Source organism: Rana temporaria, assembly GCF_905171775.1.
Source record: "Rana temporaria chromosome 2 unlocalized genomic scaffold, aRanTem1.1 chr2bb, whole genome shotgun sequence".
Classification (NCBI taxonomy): domain Eukaryota; kingdom Metazoa; phylum Chordata; class Amphibia; order Anura; family Ranidae; genus Rana; species Rana temporaria.
Window position 1 is genome coordinate 39,338 of NW_024404407.1, and position 20,317 is coordinate 59,654.

Below are 20,317 nucleotides of genomic sequence, written 5' to 3' on the forward strand. Positions count from 1 at the left end.
TTTATAAGGGAACTGGGATGGATCTAGCATGGATCTGGAGTAGATCGTGGGTTTATAAGGTAACTGGGATGGATCTAACGTGGATCTGGAGTAGATCATGGGTTTATAAGGGAACTGGGATGGATCTAGCATGGATCTGGAGTAGATCATGGGTTTATAAGGGAACTGGGATGGATCTAACGTGGATCTGGAGTAGATCATGGGTTTATAAGGGAACTGGGATGATCTAGCGTGGATCTGGAGTAGATCATGGGTTTATAAGGGAACTGGGATGGATCTAGCGTGGATCTGGAGTAGATCATGGGTTTATAAGGGAACTGGGATGGATCTAACGTGGATCTGGAGTAGATCATGGGTTTATAAGGGAACTGGGATGATCTAGCGTGGATCTGGAGTAGATCATGGGTTTATAAGGGAACTGGGATGGATCTAGCGTGGATCTGGGGTAACTCTTGGGTTGACATGGGGTGCAAATGGGGTAGAACCAAGATTGAACTAGGGTGGCTCTGGAGTAGATCTTGGTGGATCTAGGATGAATCTGGTATATATCTGGGGTATATTCACAAAGTAATTCTCCTGCGCTTGAGTGGTAGGCCTGGGGATATATACTGCAGACAACTTCTTTCTACCCCAATGGCCTTGCTGCCCTCCTCAGGACAATGGATATCCTTAGAACTGTAAAATAATAGCAAGAGAAGGGCTCACCGACCTAGCGCATTACCAACTACATATCTGGGGTAGATATAGAGTGGATCTGGGGTAGATCTTGGGATTATCTGTGGTGGACCTGGGATGGATCTACAGTCGATCTTAAGTTTATCTGGGGTGGAACTGGGATGGATATAGGGTGGATCTAAAGTAGATCTTAGGTTTATCTGTGGTGGAACTGGGATGGATATAGGCGATGCAACGATATGGCCCGTGGGACCCAGAGGCTCTTGAAGGATGTGGGGTACTCCTGGTTCAGCTTCACCAATGACTCTTGTGTCTAGGGTCATCCTATGTCCACTAGGGGCATAGGATGACTGAGAACTGATATCATGGATTACATGAGATGGGACAGTAATGATAATTCTTGTATTGCAGGATATCTTGAAATATTACAAGTGGTTAATTCTGAACACAACAGGTCAATAGAGTGTCTCCTTCAATGTGGAACATAGACTGTTGAGATGTTAATTGATGTTAATCACCTCCAGCTACCTGGCTGTAGTGATGAAAGCTTGCTGTGATTGCATTCTATTGTCTATTGTGTTAATTAAGTCTGGCTCCTAAGATATTTCATTGTGCTATGCTAACTAACCCTGTATTGTGTGAAAGTTCTATTGATGATAATATGTGTTGTGAGTTAACACCCTCTAAAGGTCAGACGTCTGACTCATGTTCACTAAAGGAATATGTATTATGTAGCAGGTGAGAATAGCTTATCGCAGAGTCAGAAAGTCTGTGTAAGATGTGGATTGAGGGGGACTCGTTGGCACCCATTGTGTGATGTTGTGGGTGGAGTGTGTCATTGTCCCGTTGATTACTGCAGCATGCTTTCTAACTGTATATAAGAAACCTGAGTTTACTATTAAAGTCATTGGCCCGGATTCACAAAGCACTTGCGCTGACGTATCTCCAGATATGCCGCGTAAGTGCAAATATGCGCCATCGTATCTGTGCGCCGGACCCACAAACTAAGATACGCCTAAAAACAGGCTTCATCCCAACGACGTAACTTGTCTACGAGAGCGTAGAGTGGGCGCATATTTACGCTGGACGCATGTGGCGCTCCCATTGATTTTCTATTAAAATATGCAAATGAGGGAAATACGGCGATTCACGAACGTACGTGCGCCCGGCGCAGGCTACGCGCGGTGCGCGTAAGTTCTATGTCCGGCGTAAAGTTATGCCCCATAAAGGAGGTGTAACTCAGCAGCATCCATGAAAAGGGCTGCACCAGGGAACCCAAGCCGGCGTAATTTACGTTGGACGTGTGTGACTGGGCGTAGATTACATTCAGGGCGTACACAGTGATCCGGCGTATCTTAGGCAGCTGTTCCGACGTGGTTGTGAGCATGCGCACGGGGATGTGTCCATGTCCCGGCGCATGCGCAGTTCGTTATACGTATCTGTCTGGCGTTCGGCCCATCATTTGCATGGGGTCACGGCTCATTGGCATGGCTCACGCCCACTTCCACCTACGCCAGCTTACGCCTTAGAAACCCAGCGCAGTTTTGGGAGCACTGGCTTTGTGAATTCCGTGCTTGCCTCTCTGCGCTGCATCGGCGTAGCGTATATTATTTGCGCTACGGCGGCATAAATGTGCGTTGCTGTCTGTGAGTCCGGGCCATTCTGTCTGGAACCAGAGAACAGAGCTGTGTCTCGTTATTCTGGGGAATTGAATGGGTCCTGTCTGCTGGATTGTGGAGTGTCGGATAAGCTGTCTTGGGTTGGTGGAATGGAATATCGTAAACGGCATTAACCCCTGACCGTTACAGGCTGGATCTTGGGTAACTCCTGGGTTTGAAGGGGTGCAAATAGGGTGGAACCAAGATGGGTCTGGAGTAGATCTTGGTGGATCTAGGATGGATCTGGGGTATATTAGGGAGAGATCTAGTATAGATCTTGGGTTAATAGGTATTAGCGGTAAATACTGTATATATGAGCAATGATAACGTTCTCATATACAGTATATAAATAATTTAGGGGGGGGGGGGGGGTCTGTGTGATAACATTTCCAGCCCTGAAAGCAAAGTGAAGGGAAAATCGCAGAAAAGTTATTTGTAAAAAAATAAAAGTAAAAATAAATAAAAATAAAAGAGATACAAAATAAGAATAATTAGCGGTAAACTCCTGAGCCTCATTATTTGGCGTCTTTGCTCCCGTTTAGCGGGGTGAGAACAGATGGTGCAGGAACGAGGCCCCAGAGGATACGCGGCACAATGCAAATACGGAACAGCAAAGTCAGCAATGACAGGAAAACATCGCACACAACGTGACGATCCGTGTGAAAGGAATGACTCCGCCCCCCCAGGGGACGCGCACATCTGTTCTCCTAATCCCTGAGAATCCAGAGCCGAGTTATCCAAGTTATCACCAGACACGGCTACGGGGAATGCCGAGCGGATCTCCGGCACGTATCTCCAGGACGGGGCCCCCGAACACCCGGCGCTGTCACATTTCATACACAACGGGGGGATTCTGCTGCTGCTCCCTACTTCCCTCAACATTCATATTCCCTCAATATACTAAAAGGAACCCTTTCCTGATATGCAGACTTACTGTAAAGTTACATTGTACAGTCTGATCACTGGGGGGGGAGACTAAGGAAATGCTGCCTCCTGCCTGCAGCAGAATGATGACATCATCTCAGCCTAGGCAAAGCCACTGGACTGGAGCTCAGGGGCAAATCTTTTTAATTATAAAAGGTGGAGCTTTTCTGAAATAGGATACCCGCCGCTGTATATGGAGGCGTGCCAGGGGGAATTGTAAAGTTACTGATAGGTCCACTTTAACATACGGAAACGCCTTCTTCCTACCCGCAGCTTACAATTATACATCGGCTGCCATATTTTTCCTTATATATCCCGAACTGGCTTCCCATGTAGTAGCGCTGCACAATGTTTCTGCCTTACTCAGGGCCGCCATCAGGGGGGTACAGGCAGTACACCTGTAAGGGGCCCGGAGGTCCCCAGGGCCCCAGATGGCAACCCCCCCTTTTTTTTTTATTAAAAAAATATATTTTTTTTAATATCATTTTTATTTTATTTTTAATTAAAGGGCCAATTTTTTATTTTATTTTTTTAGAGGTCCAGAGGTCCCCAGGGCCCCAGATGGCAACCCCCCTTTTTTTTATAAAAATTAAAATAAAAGATGTTTTTATATTATTTTATTTCTTTTTTTTTATATATATATATTTTTTTATTAAAGGGCTAAGAGGTCCCCAGGGCCCCATGTGGCAAACGCCCTTTTTTTTTATAAATGTTTATTTTTTTATTTTTGTGTATATATATTTTTTTATTTATTTTTTATTAAAGGGCCCAGAGGTCCACAGGGCCCTGGATGGCAACCTCCTTTTTTTTTTTTTTTTTTTTTTATAAATGTTTATTTTTATTTTGTATATATATTTTTTATTTATTTTTTATTAAAGGGCCCAGAGGTCCCGGATGGCAACCCCCCTTTTTTGTAATTTCTTTTTATAAAAAAACAAAAAACAAATATTAAAGGGCCCAGAGGTCCCCAGGGCCCCAGATGGCACCCCCTTTAAAAAAAATAAATAAAAAAATATATATATATATATATATATATATATTTTACATATATTTTTTATTTATTTTTTATTAAAGAGCCCAGAGGTCCCCAGGGCCGGATAGCTACCCCCTTTTTTTATATATATTTTTCTTTATTTCTTCATTTTTTTTGTAAAAGGCCACCCCCCGCTTCTCAATTCGCGGCAGCCCCCCCGCTTCTCAATTTCAGGCGGCAGCACCCCCCCCCCCGGTCTCTGCTCCAGGGGGCCCATGCCTGAAGCTGTGTAAAGGGCCCCATAATTCCTGATGGCAGCCCTGGCCTTACTACCCCTCTTATCCCACTACTGTCTGTATAGAAACCAGTGGACGCTGCCATCTCTTATTCAGCCACACGAGGGAGCCCAAGAACCATATTGACTGTTTTACTGTTTTACTTCTTTTCCAACATCAATCCCCCCGATCTGGTCACCTGGCATGTGAAGTGCAGGTGGCATTATATAGGTCACCTTTAGAACACTCACCTTTCTGTTGAACTGTTCGAAGATGTTGCAGCCCTGTGAGTTAAGGATGGCGATGGCCTGAGCGAAGTGGTGTCTCTACGGGGGGGGGGGGGGGGACAAGACACAGGGGGATCAGACAGAGGAACTCTTTTAAACCTGTGCCACCCTCCCTTCCCCCCGAACAAACAGAGATTGACAAGCAATGTAAACTGTTACAGTTGTCCCTGAAACAGGAAGTGAGGGGAAATCTTCCAATTGGGACACCTACCTTTAGAAGGTATGATTATGTTACCTTTAAAGTGGAGACCCCCCCTCCCCACCGCCTTCCCCGGATAAACACATGGACATGTTTTACATCATTGGTGGCCAGCAGCATCTCCCCCCATTGTTCTCAGGGTTGGCCCACCGCTAACATCTGCATCAGATCTAGCGTGGTTTGTGTCAATGGCGTCATCATGCCATCCGCAATGGTGCCCCCTGGGTTGCTGCAGAGCCTACAGTGCCCCATAGAACCTCCAATTGTGTCCCACAATGCCCCAAAGCTTGCTGCAGAAAATATAGTTCCCCACAGTGCCCCAACAGTGTCCCATAGTGCCCCCAGCCCCCCTGGTGGTGCCCCCTGGCTTGCTACAGAGCCAACAGTCCCCCCCACAGTGTCCCTCAGCCCACTGGTGGTCCCCCCTGGCTTGCTGCCATGCCTACAGTGCCCCATAGTACCCCCAACAGTGTTTCACAGTGCCCCCTCCCGGTGGTGCCCCCTGGCTTGCTTCAGAGCTTACAGTCCCCCCATAGTACCCCCCACAGCGCCCCCCAGCCTGCCCCACAGTGGTGCTCTCTGGCTTGCTGCCGAGCCTACAGTCCCTCATAGTACCCCCAGCAGTGCCCCCTCCCGGTGGTGCCCCCTGGCTTGCTGCAGAGCCTACAGTGCCCCATAGTACCCCCAACAGTGTCCCAGAGTGCCCCCTCCCGGTAGTTCTTGGCTGAATTCCTACCTGCAGGAAGACCATGGATGGACCATGTGCACAGAGTTTGGTTGAACTTGATGGCTGTGTGTTTATCAACCTAACCCAACACTGCCACGTGCCACCAGCAATATACAGCTCCATCCGATTACCCATAGTACCATCAAAGCTTAGGTAAGGTCTACTGAGCCCCGATGAAGGGAGAGTTATGACCCCCCCAAACTTGTTGGCCATTTGATGTGATCTTACAATAAACAAATAAAGCAGTTGGGACTATTTGGTCTGGTGATCCCGTTTTGTAAATTTTTGCTTTTAACCACTGAGCCACGGCACTGAGCCGAGGGGCCCTTCCAACCTCCCAGCCAAACCTGAACGGACCAGATAGTTGACCAGCACACGGTAAGCACGTCATGCCATTCCAGGAATGAAGAAAATAAAGCACTTACCTCCATCACAGATCCCTCCGAGCTGTAGAGACCGGCCAGGACAGACTTCTGCAGAGGATAGAAGGAAGAGAATCAGAGCCGGCTCTTTAATTAGGCAAATTAGGTGGTCGCCTAAGGCCTCGCAGTCACAGGGGCCTCGCGGCCGCCTAACTTGCCCAATGCATTACCCCAGTTTTGAGGGACAGGGGACCTTAAGTTTGCTGTGCTCAGGCAGCGTTAAGAGCCCTGACTCAGGATCAGTGTCTCTAACAACCAGTGAATATCGATGACACCACCCCTTGTGACGTCAATGACCCAGCATGCCCTCAGTCAATGATGTCACAGGGGGGCGGGTTCACCAGGTGAAATCATTGGGTGGCCCACGCCCCTAAAGAGCAGGATCTGGGGGGCTTCCAGATTTCGATAAGCCCCCTGCACGCAGACCCCCACAACCACCGGCCAGGGTTGTGGAGAAGAGGCTCTTGTCCTTGAATTATTTTTCCCCATTTTGGATGTGAATGGGGCCCCGTGTCAAGTTTTGCCTAAGGCCTCACAAAGCCTAGAGCCACCTCTGAAGAGAATGATCACTTGCTGGACAGAGAGGACGCTGTAAAGTCACATTACGGCAAAGCTGAACTCCAAGAACATCAGGGAGGGGGCTATTTTAGTACCTATGCTGGCATGCACAGCAATTTTTACAGGCAGAGGCTCCCAGTGAATAAAAGTTCCCTGGGCCCCATGAGTTCAGCAGTAGGGGCCCAAGGTAGATAGGAGATAATTAACTCATATTAGGGAGCATGTTGCAGGGATGGTGGGAACCTCTCATAATGGGCACAGCGGGGGTACAGACCCGGGAACTCAGCACAGGGATGGTGGGAACCCCTCATAATGGGCACAGCGGGTGTACAGACCCGGGAACTCAGCACAGGGATGGTGGGAACCCCTCATAATGGGCACAGCGGGTGTACAGACCCGGGAACTCAGCACAGGGATGGTGGGAACCCCTCATAATGGGCACAGTGGGTGTACAGACCCGGGAACTCAGCACAGGGATGGTGGGAACCCCTCATAATGGGCACAGCGGGTGTACAGACCCGGGAACTCAGCACAGGGATGGTGGGAACCCCTCATAATGGGCACAGCGGGTGTACAGACCCGGGAACTCAGCACAGGGATGGTGGGAACCCCTCATAATGGGCACAGCGGGTGTACAGACCCGGGAACTCAGCACAGGGATGGTGGGAACCCCTCATAATGGGCACAGCGGGTGTACAGACCCGGGAACTCAGCACAGGGATGGTGGGAACCCCTCATAATGGGCACAGCGGGTGTACAGACCCAGGAACTCAGCAAAGGGATGGTGGGAACCCCTCATAATGGGCACAGCGGGTGTACAGACCCGGGAACTCAGCACAGGGATGGTGAGAACCCCTCATAATGGGCACAGCGGGTGTACATACCAGGAACTCAGCACAGGGATGGTGGGAACTCCTCATAATGGGCACAGCGGGTGTACAGACCCGGGAACTCAGCACAGGGATGGTGGGAACCCCTCATAATGGGCACAGCGGGTGTACAGACCCGGGAACTCAGCACAGGGATGGTGGAAACCCCTCATAATGGGCACAGCGGGTGAATAGACCCGGGAACTCAGCACAGGGATGGTGGGAACCCCTCATAATGGGCACAGCGGGTGTACAGACCCGGGAACTCAGCACAGGGATGGTGGGAACCCCTCATAATGGGCACAGCTGGTGTACAGACCCGGGAACTCAGCACAGGGATGGTAGGAACCCCTCATAATGGGCACAGCGGGTGTACAGACCCGGGAACTCAGCACATGGATGGTGGGAACCCCTCATAATGGGCACAGCGGGTGTACAGACCCGGGAACTCAGCACAGGGATGGTGGGATCCCCTCATAATGGGCACAGCTGGTGTACAGACCCGGGAACTCAGCACAGGGATGGTGGGAACCCCTCATAATGGGCACAGCGGGTGTACAGACCCGGGAACTCAGCACTGGGATGGTGGGGACCCCTCATAATGGGCACAGCGGGTGTACAGACCCGGGAACTCAGCACAGGGATGGTGGGAACCCCTCATAGTGGGCACAGCGGGTGTACAGACCCGGGAACTCAGCACAGGGATGGTGGGAACCTCTCATAATGGGCACAGCGGGTGTACAGACCCGGGAACTCAGCACAGGAATGGTGGGAACCCCTCATAATGGGCACAGCGGGTGTACAGACCCGGGAACTCTGCACAGGGATGGTGGGAACTCCTCATAATGGGCACAGCGGGTGTACAGACCCGGGAACCCAGCACAGAGATGGTGGGAACCCCTCATAATGGGCACAGCGGGTGTACAGACCTGGGAACTCAGCACAGGGATGGTGGGAAACTGCCATTCCACTCCTTGTCAGTGAAGGGTGTGGTTGCTAGTTCCTTTGCTCCTGTGCTCCAGAGACCAGGGGCTAGAGTGGCTTCTCTGCCCCAGGAGAGATGCTGGATCCTGGGGAAGAGCCGGGCGGGGCCCCCCTGGATAGGCCTGTGGAAGATTCTGGGCCTACCCAAAGGAAAGATGAGTCCCTGTCAGCCTCCAGACAGAGGACTGTCAGTAAGTTGAAGCGGATTGAGAAGGAGGAGGAGAAATTGATGGTTTTGATGGCCGAGTTCAGAAAGAAAAAACAGATCTGTGCTAAAGTATACAGTAAGAAAAGACCGGCTCTAAGGCCTGAGCTGAAGGACCTGGAACAAGCTGTGAGGAAACAGAAGGATTTGCTGTATTCTCTGAAGGAGAAGAGCGGAATATTTAAAAAAATATATAAGAATGAGGAGCGATTTAATCGCATGAGAAGAGGAGCCGCTTCATGCATGGAGGATGGGGAAGCCAGCGAGGAGATGCAGGTGCAGGCACCTCTGACATCCGCTGAGCCCTCTGCCCCCTTCACACCCCAGCAATGTGGAATGTCTCAGGAGGGTGAAGGTCCTGCCATGCTGGATTTCATAACCAAGTTGGAATCCCCTCCAGATGCGGTTTCCCCGGATGGTGATGTCAAGATGGACGCCGTTTCCAATCCTGTGGAGAGCGCAAGATCCACCATGGAGTCTGCAGCAGCTGAGGGAAGCTCTGATCCCAGCCATAAAATCGCACAGGTGACAACCCAGCAAGCAGGTACAGTGTGTGTGCAGGATGGTGGTGGGAACTTTATTAATGACAATAAGCTTGCTGAGGGTTGTAGTGCTGCAGGCAGTCAGCCCATAGACAATGTACAGCCTACACCTGATAACTGCCAGTCTGCGGAGAGGTCCATGGACAATACAGTGACTTTGCCTGGACCAGGCACAGCGGCTGTACCTGCGAATGATGGAGGAGATGCTGGGTGCAGTGGTGCCACAACTCTGCAGAAGTCTGCATTGGACAGGACTGGAGCTGTGTGTACAGAGCGGGGGGAGGGGGTGGGTCCTGCCTCTGCTAATACAATCCCAGCTGAATCAGACGCTTTGCCGGCAGGTGTGACTGTGTCTAAGGACAGGACTGCAAGTACTGGGGGTGGAAGGAAATCCTATGCTGGTGTTGCTGCTGCAGGATCTGGGAAGGGGGAACAAGCAGGGAAGGAGCATGGGAATGGGTTATCTTCCTCCCTGTTTAAAAGGAGGAATGTTGTGCAGCTGAGGTGGGAAGGCGGTGGAATCCCCCCACATAGGAGGGCGGTGGTGGATAAGATTCTACAGATGGGGTTCACGCCCGCAGATATCTTCGCCCTGATCAGTCCGGCAGGTTCCTATGAGTATGATTTGTCCTTTCTCCGCCCGGAGTCTTTGGACATTTTTTGGGAGAAATATGAACATGTGTGTAGGGGCCTGCCGGACTGGAAGGGGCTCATGCCCAAGCTTGTCTCCCGCCAGCCACTCATTAAAGTGGTCACGATTCTGGTCCGTAATGAGTCCATACCACCGGGGGATCTATGTATATGGCTGAGGAGGTATGGAGACGTCCTGGGCCCCCTAAAGAAGATTCTGGATGACCGGGGAATATGGACGGGGGGATGGTCTGCTCAGTTGAAACTAAAAGTCATTGACCATGTCGTCCAGCATCTGCCGTCCTCAGCTTTCCTGGGGAGGGACAGGCTGACCATCTTCTATCCGGGCCAGCCAAAGCTCTGCAATAAATGTGGAGACAAAAGTCACCTTGCATCCTCCTGTCCAGTGATGAAGTGCTCTCTGTGCCAGGGTATAGGACATCTGGCTAAGGATTGTAACATCATAAGGTGCAATCTGTGCAATGCGGTGGGACATCCTTATAGCCAGTGTCCTGAGGCAATGCACAATAAGCCTGAGCTCATGAGGGAGTTCTTCCGCCTGGACATGGAGGATGCTCGGAGCTCAACAGCTGGAGGGCCTGTGAGTCCATCTGAGTCTGTGCCAATTCCCAATGTGTCCTTGGTGCCCCAGACTGTGCCAATTCCCAATGTGTCAGTGTCTTCCCAGTCTGTAAGTAAGGTGTCAGTTGCAGAGAATGTGTCCAATCCTTCTGTGTCTTCTAAAATTGCAGAGGCAGCAAGAGGTGCTGGTGCATCAGGTGCGGTGCCAGTCCCCCTCCCTCGATGCTGCAGGGTTCCTGTTAAGGATCGTGGGGTGCAGAGGAGTGGGGAGGATGGTGAAGAGGCTGGCCTGGGGGTAGATAAGGGAAGGGAGTATGGGGGGGAGGGGGGTGAAGGGTGTGGGGAGGCTGCTGACTCCGGGTTGTCCAAGGATGATATGGAGTGGTTGGAGGATAAAAGGAGGAGAGGCAAAAAGAAGGGGAAAAAAGGAGGTACAGTTACCTTAAGTCCTGAGGTTTTGCCTTTGGCGAATAAATTTACGGTACTGTCTGAGGATGACTATGAATGGGACTCGTTCAGTTCTGCATCCTCTATGGATGAAGAGTGCCAGGGTGCAACGAAGCGCGCTGGTTCTCCAGGGAGAGGGAGTAGCCAGGCTGGGAAACAGCCTCAGCCACCTTAATGGCAGTTCCCACTCACTTTATATAAAAGGTGACATGCATGGTGATGCTCTTTAGTCTGGCTCTCCCGTAGGGATTATGTTGTGCGCAATTTGGTTTGCACCGTTTATTATGTTCTTGTGTTTGTTTCTGTTTTGTATAGTCATATTCAATTGTTTTGTAAATATGTTTTATTTATTATGGTTTTATTGGATATAAGTTGTTGTTTGTAAGATTTTTTCAATAAACAAAATTAACCCCTCATAATGGGCACAGCGGGTGTACAGACCTGGGAACTCAGCACAGGGATGGTGGGAACCCCTCATAATGGGCACAGCGGGTGTACAGACCTGGGAACTCAGCACAGGGATGGTGGGAACCCCTCATAATGGGCACAGCGGGTGTACAGACCCGGGAACTCAGCACAGGGATGGTGGGAACCCCTCATAATGGGGCACAGCGGGTGTACAGACCCGGGAACTCAACACAGGGATGGTGGGAACGCCTCATAATGGGCACAGCGGGTGTACAGACCCGGGAACTCAGCACAGGGATGGTGGGAACCCCTCATAATGGGCACAGCGGGTGTACAGACCCGGGAACTCAGCACAGGGATGGTGGGAACCCCTCATAATGGGCACAGCGGGTGTACAGACCCGGGAACTCAGCACAGGGATGGTGGGAACTCCTCATAATGGGCACAGCGGGACTGCAGACATGTAAATGAAGAGCTAGAAAAAGTATTCATATTCTTAAACTGAACTTACCGAAGCCACTTGGAAGGAATTATTCGTCCCTCGGTGGTCCAGATCATGGCACATACAGGATACAAACAAGGCAAAAATTTCAATATCCCTAAAAAGAGGGGAAAAAAAAAAATATATCAGAAAAATGAAGCAAAACAAATTAAATGAATTCATTTGGAAACTATTCCTGAAAAATGGTGCAAAGAAAAGAAGTGTGAAAATCAGTCCAGCTACGGAACTAACAAATCAGAAGGAAACCTGACCGGTCTATTTTTCTCCAGTGACGGCGGACAGTAGTCGTTAGGCTCCGCCCCTGCAGAACCGACCTCTTCTCTATCTATAACAGTGGCCTGTGCGTCCATAGAGGGCGCAGGAGCGCCGCCCCCTCTCTCTCCTGCACCACCACTGATCAACAATACAATGATTCATGCATTACAGGGCACAATGGCAGCATTTTACAGGGCACAGTGGCGACAATTGATGGGCACAGTGGCGACAATTAATGGGCACAGTGGCTACAATTGATGGGCACAGTGGCGACAATTGATGGGCACAGTGGCGACAATTAATGGGCACAGTGGCTACAATTGATGGGCACAGTGGCGACAATTGATGGGCACAGTGGCGACAATTGATGGGCACAGTGGCGACAATTGATGGCACAGTGGCAACAATTGATGGCACAGTGGTAACAATTGATGGCACAGTGGCTGTGTTTGATGGCACAGTGGCTGCGTTTGGCATGGCACAGTGGTGACAATGGATGGACACAGTGGCGACAATTGATGGCACAGTGGCTGCGTTTGATGGCATGGCACAGTGGTGACAATAAATGGGCACAGTGGCGACAATTGATGGCACAGTGGCTGCGTTTGATGGCATGGCACAGTGGCTGTGTTTGATGACACAGTGGCTGCGTTTGGCATGGCACAGTGGTGACAATTGATGGCACTGTGGTGACAATGGGCACAGTGGCAACAATTGATGGCTGCATTTGATGGCATGGCACAGTGGTGACAATTGATGGGCACAGTGGCTGGGTTTGATGGCATGGCACAGTGGCGACAATTGATGGCATGGCACAGTGGCGACAATTGATGGCACAGTGGCAACAATTGATGGCATGGCACAGTGGCGACAATTGATGGCACAGTGGTGACAATTGATTGCACAGTGGCTGCATTTGATGGCACAGTGGCTGCGTTTGGCATGGCACAGTGGTGACAATTGATGGCACAGTGGTGACAATTGATGGCACAGTGGCGACAATTGATGGCATGGCACAGTGGCGACAATTGATGGCACAGTGGTGACAATTGATGGCACAGTGGCGATAATTGATGGCACAGTGGCGACAATTGATGGCATGGCACAGTGGCGACAATTGATGGCACAGTGGCGACAATTGATGGCACAGTGGCTGCATTTGATGGCACAGTGGCTACGTTTGGCATGGCACAGTGGTGACAATTGATGGCACAGTGGTGACAATTGATGGCACAGTGGCTGCATTTGATGGCACAGTGGCGACAATTGATGGCACAGTGGCGACAATTAATGGCACAGTGGTGACAATTGATGGCACAGTGGCTGCATTTGATGGCACAGTGGCTACGTTTGGCATGGCACAGTGGTGACAATTGATGGCACAGTGGTGACAATGGGCACGGTGGCAACAATTGATGGCTGCATTTGATGGCATGGCACAGTGGTGACAATTGATGGCACAGTGGTGACAATTGATGGGCACAGTGGCGATAAATGATGGCACAGTGGCGACAATTCATGTCATGGCACAGTGGTGACAATTGATGGCATGACACAGTGGTGACAATTGATGGCACAGTGGCTGCGTTTGATGGGCACAGTGAGGATGCAATTGTTTTTTTTTTTTTGTTTGTTTGCACCCCCCCCAAAAATGTTGAGCACCAGCCGCCACTGATCTATAATCTCTGTGGGAGAGCGCCATCTAGTGAGGTAGGAAAGGAACAGCAACTCACTCCAGATAGTTGACCAGCTCCAGGTTCTTGTAGAGGAGATAGCAGAAATGCGTCACAGAGAAGGCGTGCATCCAGTTGTGATATGGAGGGTCCCTGTACCCCTTCTTCACCATAAGGCAAAACCTGCGGGAATGAATCACACCTATAATTACCACTTGGCTGAATCGGCAAGCAGGCCACCCTAGGGCGACACCCACACGTGATTCCAGGGCCAATCAGACCGATGACAACATACCTGACCAGAGTGGTGCGGTCTATCTTGTAGTTATTGTTGAAGTTCATGTCATCAAACATACTGAGGATAGCCTATGACAGGAGAGAACGGGGACATGTCACCATACAAATATAATACAGAAGGAAGTGCCTGATTGTAATATGGGACAGCAAAATTATGATTCCTACAGTCCTGACCCTCAGGAGGTCAATCACCTATATTATTTTCCCAGGACCTTGGGTGGGGGAGGGGGTATCACATCTGTATATAATACCGTCCTGGACCTTAGGGGGGGTTGATCAGATATTTGGTTGTCACAGTTCTGGATCCCGGGGATCCCCAGGTGCGTTGGATCTTGGGGGGGGGGGGGGGTTCATGATGATACATTGGATGTTACCATCTGGTTTCCTGGTAGAGGATATCTGCATACAACATCTGTGTGCTCATTGGAGGGGATCCATTCCGGCAATCACATCTGTGTGCTCATTGGAGGAGATCCATTCCGGCAATCACATCTGTGTGCTCATTGGAGGGGATCCATTCCAGCAATCACATCTGTGTGCTCATTGGAGGGGATCCATTCCGGCAATCACATCTGTGTGCTCATTGGAGGGGATCCATTCCGGCAATCACATCTGTGTGCTCATTGGAGGGGATCCATTCCAACAATCACATCTGTGTGCTCATTGGAGGGGATCCATTCCAGCAATCACATCTGTGTGCTCATTGGAGGGGATCCATTCCAACAATCACATCTGTGTGCTCATTGGAGGGGATCCATTCCAACAATCACATCTGTGTGCTCATTGGAGGGGATCCATTCCAACAATCACATCTGTGTGCTCATTGGAGGGGATCCATTCCAACAATCACATCTGTGTGCTCATTGGAGGGGATCCATTCCGGCAATCACATCTGTGTGCTCATTGGAGGGGATCCGTTCCAACAATCACATCTGTGTGCTCATTGGAGGGGATCCATTCCGGCAATCACATCTGTGTGCTCATTGGAGGGGATCCATTCCGGCAATCACATCTGTGTGCTCATTGGAGGAGATCCATTCCAGCAATCACATCTGTGTGCTCATTGGAGGGGATCCATTCCAGCAATCACATCTGTGTGCTCATTGGAGGGGATCCATTCCGGCAATCACATCTGTGTGCTCATTGGAGGGGATCCATTCCAGCAATCACATCTGTGTGCTCATTGGAGGGGATCCATTCCGGCAATCACATCTGTGTGCTCATTGGAGGGGATCCATTCCGGCAATCACATCTGTGTGCTCATTGGAGGGGATCCATTCCAGCAATCACATCTGTGTGCTCATTGGAGGGGATCCATTCCGGCAATCACATCTGTGTGCTCATTGGAGGGGATCCATTCCGGCAATCACATCTGTGTGCTCATTGGAGGAGATCCATTCCAGCAATCACATCTGTGTGCTCATTGGAGGAGATCCATTCCAGCAATCACATCTGTGTGCTCATTGGAGGGGATCCATTCCGGCAATCACATCTGTGTGCTCATTGGAGGGGATCCATTCCAGCAATCACATCTGTGTGCTCATTGGAGGGGATCCATTCCGGCAATCACATCTGTGTGCTCATTGGAGGGGATCCATTCCGGCAATCACATCTGTGTTCTCATTGGAGGGGATCCGTTCCAACAATCACATCTGTGTGCTCATTGGAGGGGATCCATTCCGGCAATCACATCTGTGTGCTCATTGGAGGGGATCCATTCCGGCAATCACATCTGTGTGCTCATTGGAGGAGATCCATTCCAGCAATCACATCTGTGTGCTCATTGGAGGAGATCCATTCCAGCAATCACATCTGTGTGCTCATTGGAGGAGATCCATTCCAGCAATCACATCTGTGTGCTCATTGGAGGGGATCCATTCCGGCAATCACATCTGTGTGCTCATTGGAGGGGATCCATTCCAGCAATCACATCTGTGTGCTCATTGGAGGGGATCCATTCCAACAATCACATCTGTGTGCTCATTGGAGGGGATCCATTCCGGCAATCACATCTGTGTGCTCATTGGAGGGGATCCATTCCGGCAATCACATCTGTGTTCTCATTGGAGGGGATCCGTTCCAACAATCACATCTGTGTGCTCATTGGAGGGGATCCGTTCCGGCAATCACATCTGTGTGCTCATTGGAGGGGATCCATTCCGGCAATCACATCTGTGTGCTCATTGGAGGAGATCCATTCCAGCAATCACATCTGCGTTCTCATTGGAGGGGATCCATTCCAGCAATCACATCTGTGTGCTCATTGGAGGGGATCCATTCCGGCAATCACATCTGTGTGCTCATTGGAGGAGATCCATTCCGGCAATCACATCTGTGTGCTCATTGGAGGGGATCCATTCCGGCAATCACATCTGTGTGCTCATTGGAGGGGATCCATTCCAGCAATCACATCTGTGTGCTCATTGGAGGGGATCCATTCCGGCAATCACATCTGTGTGCTCATTGGAGGGGATCCATTCCGGCAATCACATCTGTGTGCTCATTGGAGGGGATCCATTCCAGCAATCACATCTGTGTGCTCATTGGAGGGGATCCATTCCGGCAATCACATCTGTGTGCTCATTGGAGGGGATCCATTCCGGCAATCACATCTGTGTGCTCATTGGAGGAGATCCATTCCAGCAATCACATCTGTGTGCTCATTGGAGGAGATCCATTCCAGCAATCACATCTGTGTGCTCATTGGAGGGGATCCATTCCGGCAATCACATCTGTGTGCTCATTGGAGGGGATCCATTCCAGCAATCACATCTGTGTGCTCATTGGAGGGGATCCATTCCGGCAATCACATCTGTGTGCTCATTGGAGGGGATCCATTCCGGCAATCACATCTGTGTGCTCATTGGAGGGGATCCATTCCAGCAATCACATCTGTGTGCTCATTGGAGGGGATCCATTCCGGCAAACACATCTGTGTCATCCTCAGGGAGGGATCGGGGGGTATTATGGGTACCTGTCACCCACCCCCGGGGCAGTCATGTGACATCACTCACCATAACAGTGTCGTCCTCGGGGAGGGATCGGGGGTATTATGGGTACCTGTCACCCACCCCCGGGGCAGTCATGTGACATCACTCACCATAACAGTGTCGTCCTCGGGGAGGGATCGGGGGTATTATGGGTACCTGTCACCCACCCCCGGGGCAGTCATGTGACATCACTCACCATAACAGTGTCGTCCTCGGGGAGGGATCGGGGGTATTATGGGTACCTGTCACCCACCCCCGGGGCAGTCATGTGACATCACTCACCATAACAGTGTCGTCCTCGGGGAGGGATCGGGGGGTATTATTGGTACCTGTCACCCACCCCAGGGGCAGTCATGTGACATCACTCACCATAACAGTGTCGTCCTCGGGGAGGGATCGGGGGTATTATGGGTACCTGTCACCCACCCCCGGGGCAGTCATGTGGCATCACTCACCATAACAGTGTCGTCCTCGGGGAGGGATCGGGGGGTATTATTGGTACCTGTCACCCACCCCAGGGGCAGTCATGTGACATCACTCACCATAACAGTGTCGTCCTCGGGGAGGGATCGGGGGGTATTATTGGTACCTGTCACCCACCCCAGGGGCAGTCATGTGACATCACTCACCATAACAGTGTCGTCCTCGGGGAGGGATCGGGGGTATTATGGGTACCTGTCACCCACCCCCGGGGCAGTCATGTGACATCACTCACCATAACAGTGTCGTCCTCGGGGAGGGATCGGGGGGTATTATGGGTACCTGTCACCCACCCCCGGGGCAGTCATGTGACATCGCTCACCATAACAGTGTCATCTTCAGGGAGGGATCGGGGGGTATTATGGGTACCTGTCACCCACCCCCGGGGCAGTCATGTGACATCACTCACCATAACAGTGTCGTCCTCGGGGAGGGATCGGGGGTATTATGGGTACCTGTCACCCACCCCAGGGGCAGTCATGTGACATCACTCACCATAACAGTGTCGTCCTCGGGGAGGGATCGGGGGTATTATGGGTACCTGTCACCCACCCCCGGGGCAGTCATGTGACATCACTCACCATAACAGTGTCGTCCTCGGGGAGGGATCGGGGGTATTATGGGTACCTGTCACCCACCCCCGGGGCAGTCATGTGACATCACTCACCATAACAGTGTCGTCCTCGGGGAGGGATCGGGGGGTATTATGGGTACCTGACACGCCCCCTGCCCACCCCCGGGGCAGTCATGTGACATCACTCACCATAACAGTGTCGTCCTCGGGGAGGGATCGGGGGTATTATGGGTACCTGTCACCCACCCCCGGGGCAGTCATGTGACATCACTCACCATAACAGTGTCGTCCTCGGGGAGGGATCGGGGGTATTATGGGTACCTGTCACCCACCCCCGGGGCAGTCATGTGGCATCACTCACCATAACAGTGTCGTCCTCGGGGAGGGATCGGGGGGTATTATTGGTACCTGTCACCCACCCCAGGGGCAGTCATGTGACATCACTCACCATAACAGTGTCGTCCTCGGGGAGGGATCGGGGGGTATTATTGGTACCTGTCACCCACCCCAGGGGCAGTCATGTGACATCACTCACCATAACAGTGTCGTCCTCGGGGAGGGATCGGGGGTATTATGGGTACCTGTCACCCACCCCAGGGGCAGTCATGTGACATCACTCACCATAACAGTGTCGTCCTCGGGGAGGGATCGGGGGTATTATGGGTACCTGTCACCCACCCCCGGGGCAGTCATGTGACATCACTCACCATAACAGTGTCGTCCTCGGGGAGGGATCGGGGGTATTATGGGTACCTGTCACCCACCCCCGGGGCAGTCATGTGACATCACTCACCATAACAGTGTCGTCCTCGGGGAGGGATCGGGGGGTGTAGCAGAATTCTGAAAAATATGGATCAATCTGGGAGATGGGAAGGATCCCTTTACTCTGCAACTTCCTTGTTTCTTCCTCGCACACCTAAAAAATATACAAGTTAGGTCAGTTCCGTGATAAGTAATAAGGGCAACATGCACAGTGCCATGTCAGATCAGCAACCAATCAGAATTTAGCTCTAATCAAACGGTCTGCAGCAAAGTCAAATCTGATTTCTCCATCAGCCATCATCATCATGCATGTGGTTAAAAAATACATGTAGAAGCACCTCAATTTTGGGGCAGTGGGGTGGGACATCCCAAGATCCTACAAACCCAGCCATACCCAGGAGGCGGGGCTTTGACTTACCCAACTTTAGAGCGCTGACACCCCCTGTTGGCTGGTGACACACCCTACTTTGGAGCTCTGGCTTCCCCTGTTGGCTGTTGGCACACCCTACTTTAGAGCTCTGATGCCCCCTGTTGGCTGGTGGCACACCCTACTTTAGAGCTCTGGCTCCCCCTGTTGGCCGGTGGCACACTCTACTTTAGAGCTCTGGCTACCCCTGTTGGCCGGTGGCACACCCTACTTTAGAGCTCTGAGGCCTCCTGTTGGCCTGTGGCACACCATACTTTAGAGCTCTGGCGCCTCCTGTTGGCTGGTGTCACACCCTACTTTAGAGCTCTAATGCCCCCTGTTGGCCGGTGGAACACCCTATTTTAGAGCTCAGATGCCCCCATTGGCTGATGGCACACCCTACTTTGGAGCTCTGATGTCCCCTGTTGGCCGGTTGGCACACCCTACTTTAGAGCTCTGATGCCCCCTGTTGGCCAGTGGCACACCCTACTTTAGAGCTCTGATGCCCCCTGTTGGCCGGTGGCACACCCTACTTTAGAGCTCTGGCGCCTCCTGTTGGCCGGTGGCACACCCTAATTTAGAGCTCTGATGCCCCCTGTTGGTCGGTGGCACACCCTACTTTAGAGCTCTGATGCCCCCTGTTGGCCAAAGACTCACCCTACTTTAGAGCTCTGACACCCCCTGTTGGCCGATGACTCACCCTACTTTAGAGCTCTGGCTCCCCCTGTTGGCCGGTGGTACACCCTACTTTACAGCTCTGATGCCCCCTGTTAGTCGGTGGCACACCCTACTTTAGAGCTCTGATGCCCCCTGTTGGCCGGTGGCACACCCTACTTTAGAGCTCTGACGCCCCCTGTTGGCCGATGGCTCACCCTACTTTAGAGCTCTGGCTCCCCCTGTTGGCCGGTGGCACACCCTACTTTAGAGCTTTGAGGCCCCCTGTTGGCTGGTGGCACACCCTACTTTAGAGCTCAGATGTCCCCCGTTGGCTGGTGTCACACCATACTTTAGAG

At 51.5% G+C, this 20,317-nt stretch overlaps 1 protein-coding gene across 1 annotated transcript in view; it reads right to left on the reverse strand.

The window, feature by feature from the left end:
- Positions 1 to 20,317, reverse strand: part of LOC120921542 (cGMP-dependent 3',5'-cyclic phosphodiesterase-like) — a gene marked incomplete at its 5' end in the record, with an annotated part of 126,698 nt that overhangs the window by 15,522 nt on the left and 90,859 nt on the right. The window contains 6 exons of the mRNA XM_040334041.1: positions 4,757 to 4,831; positions 6,144 to 6,191; positions 11,877 to 11,964; positions 13,856 to 13,978; positions 14,091 to 14,161; positions 18,930 to 19,052. Of these exons, the coding sequence (XP_040189975.1) occupies positions 4,757 to 4,831; positions 6,144 to 6,191; positions 11,877 to 11,964; positions 13,856 to 13,978; positions 14,091 to 14,161; positions 18,930 to 19,052 (528 nt within the window). The remainder of the gene's footprint in view (positions 1 to 4,756; positions 4,832 to 6,143; positions 6,192 to 11,876; positions 11,965 to 13,855; positions 13,979 to 14,090; positions 14,162 to 18,929; positions 19,053 to 20,317) is intronic.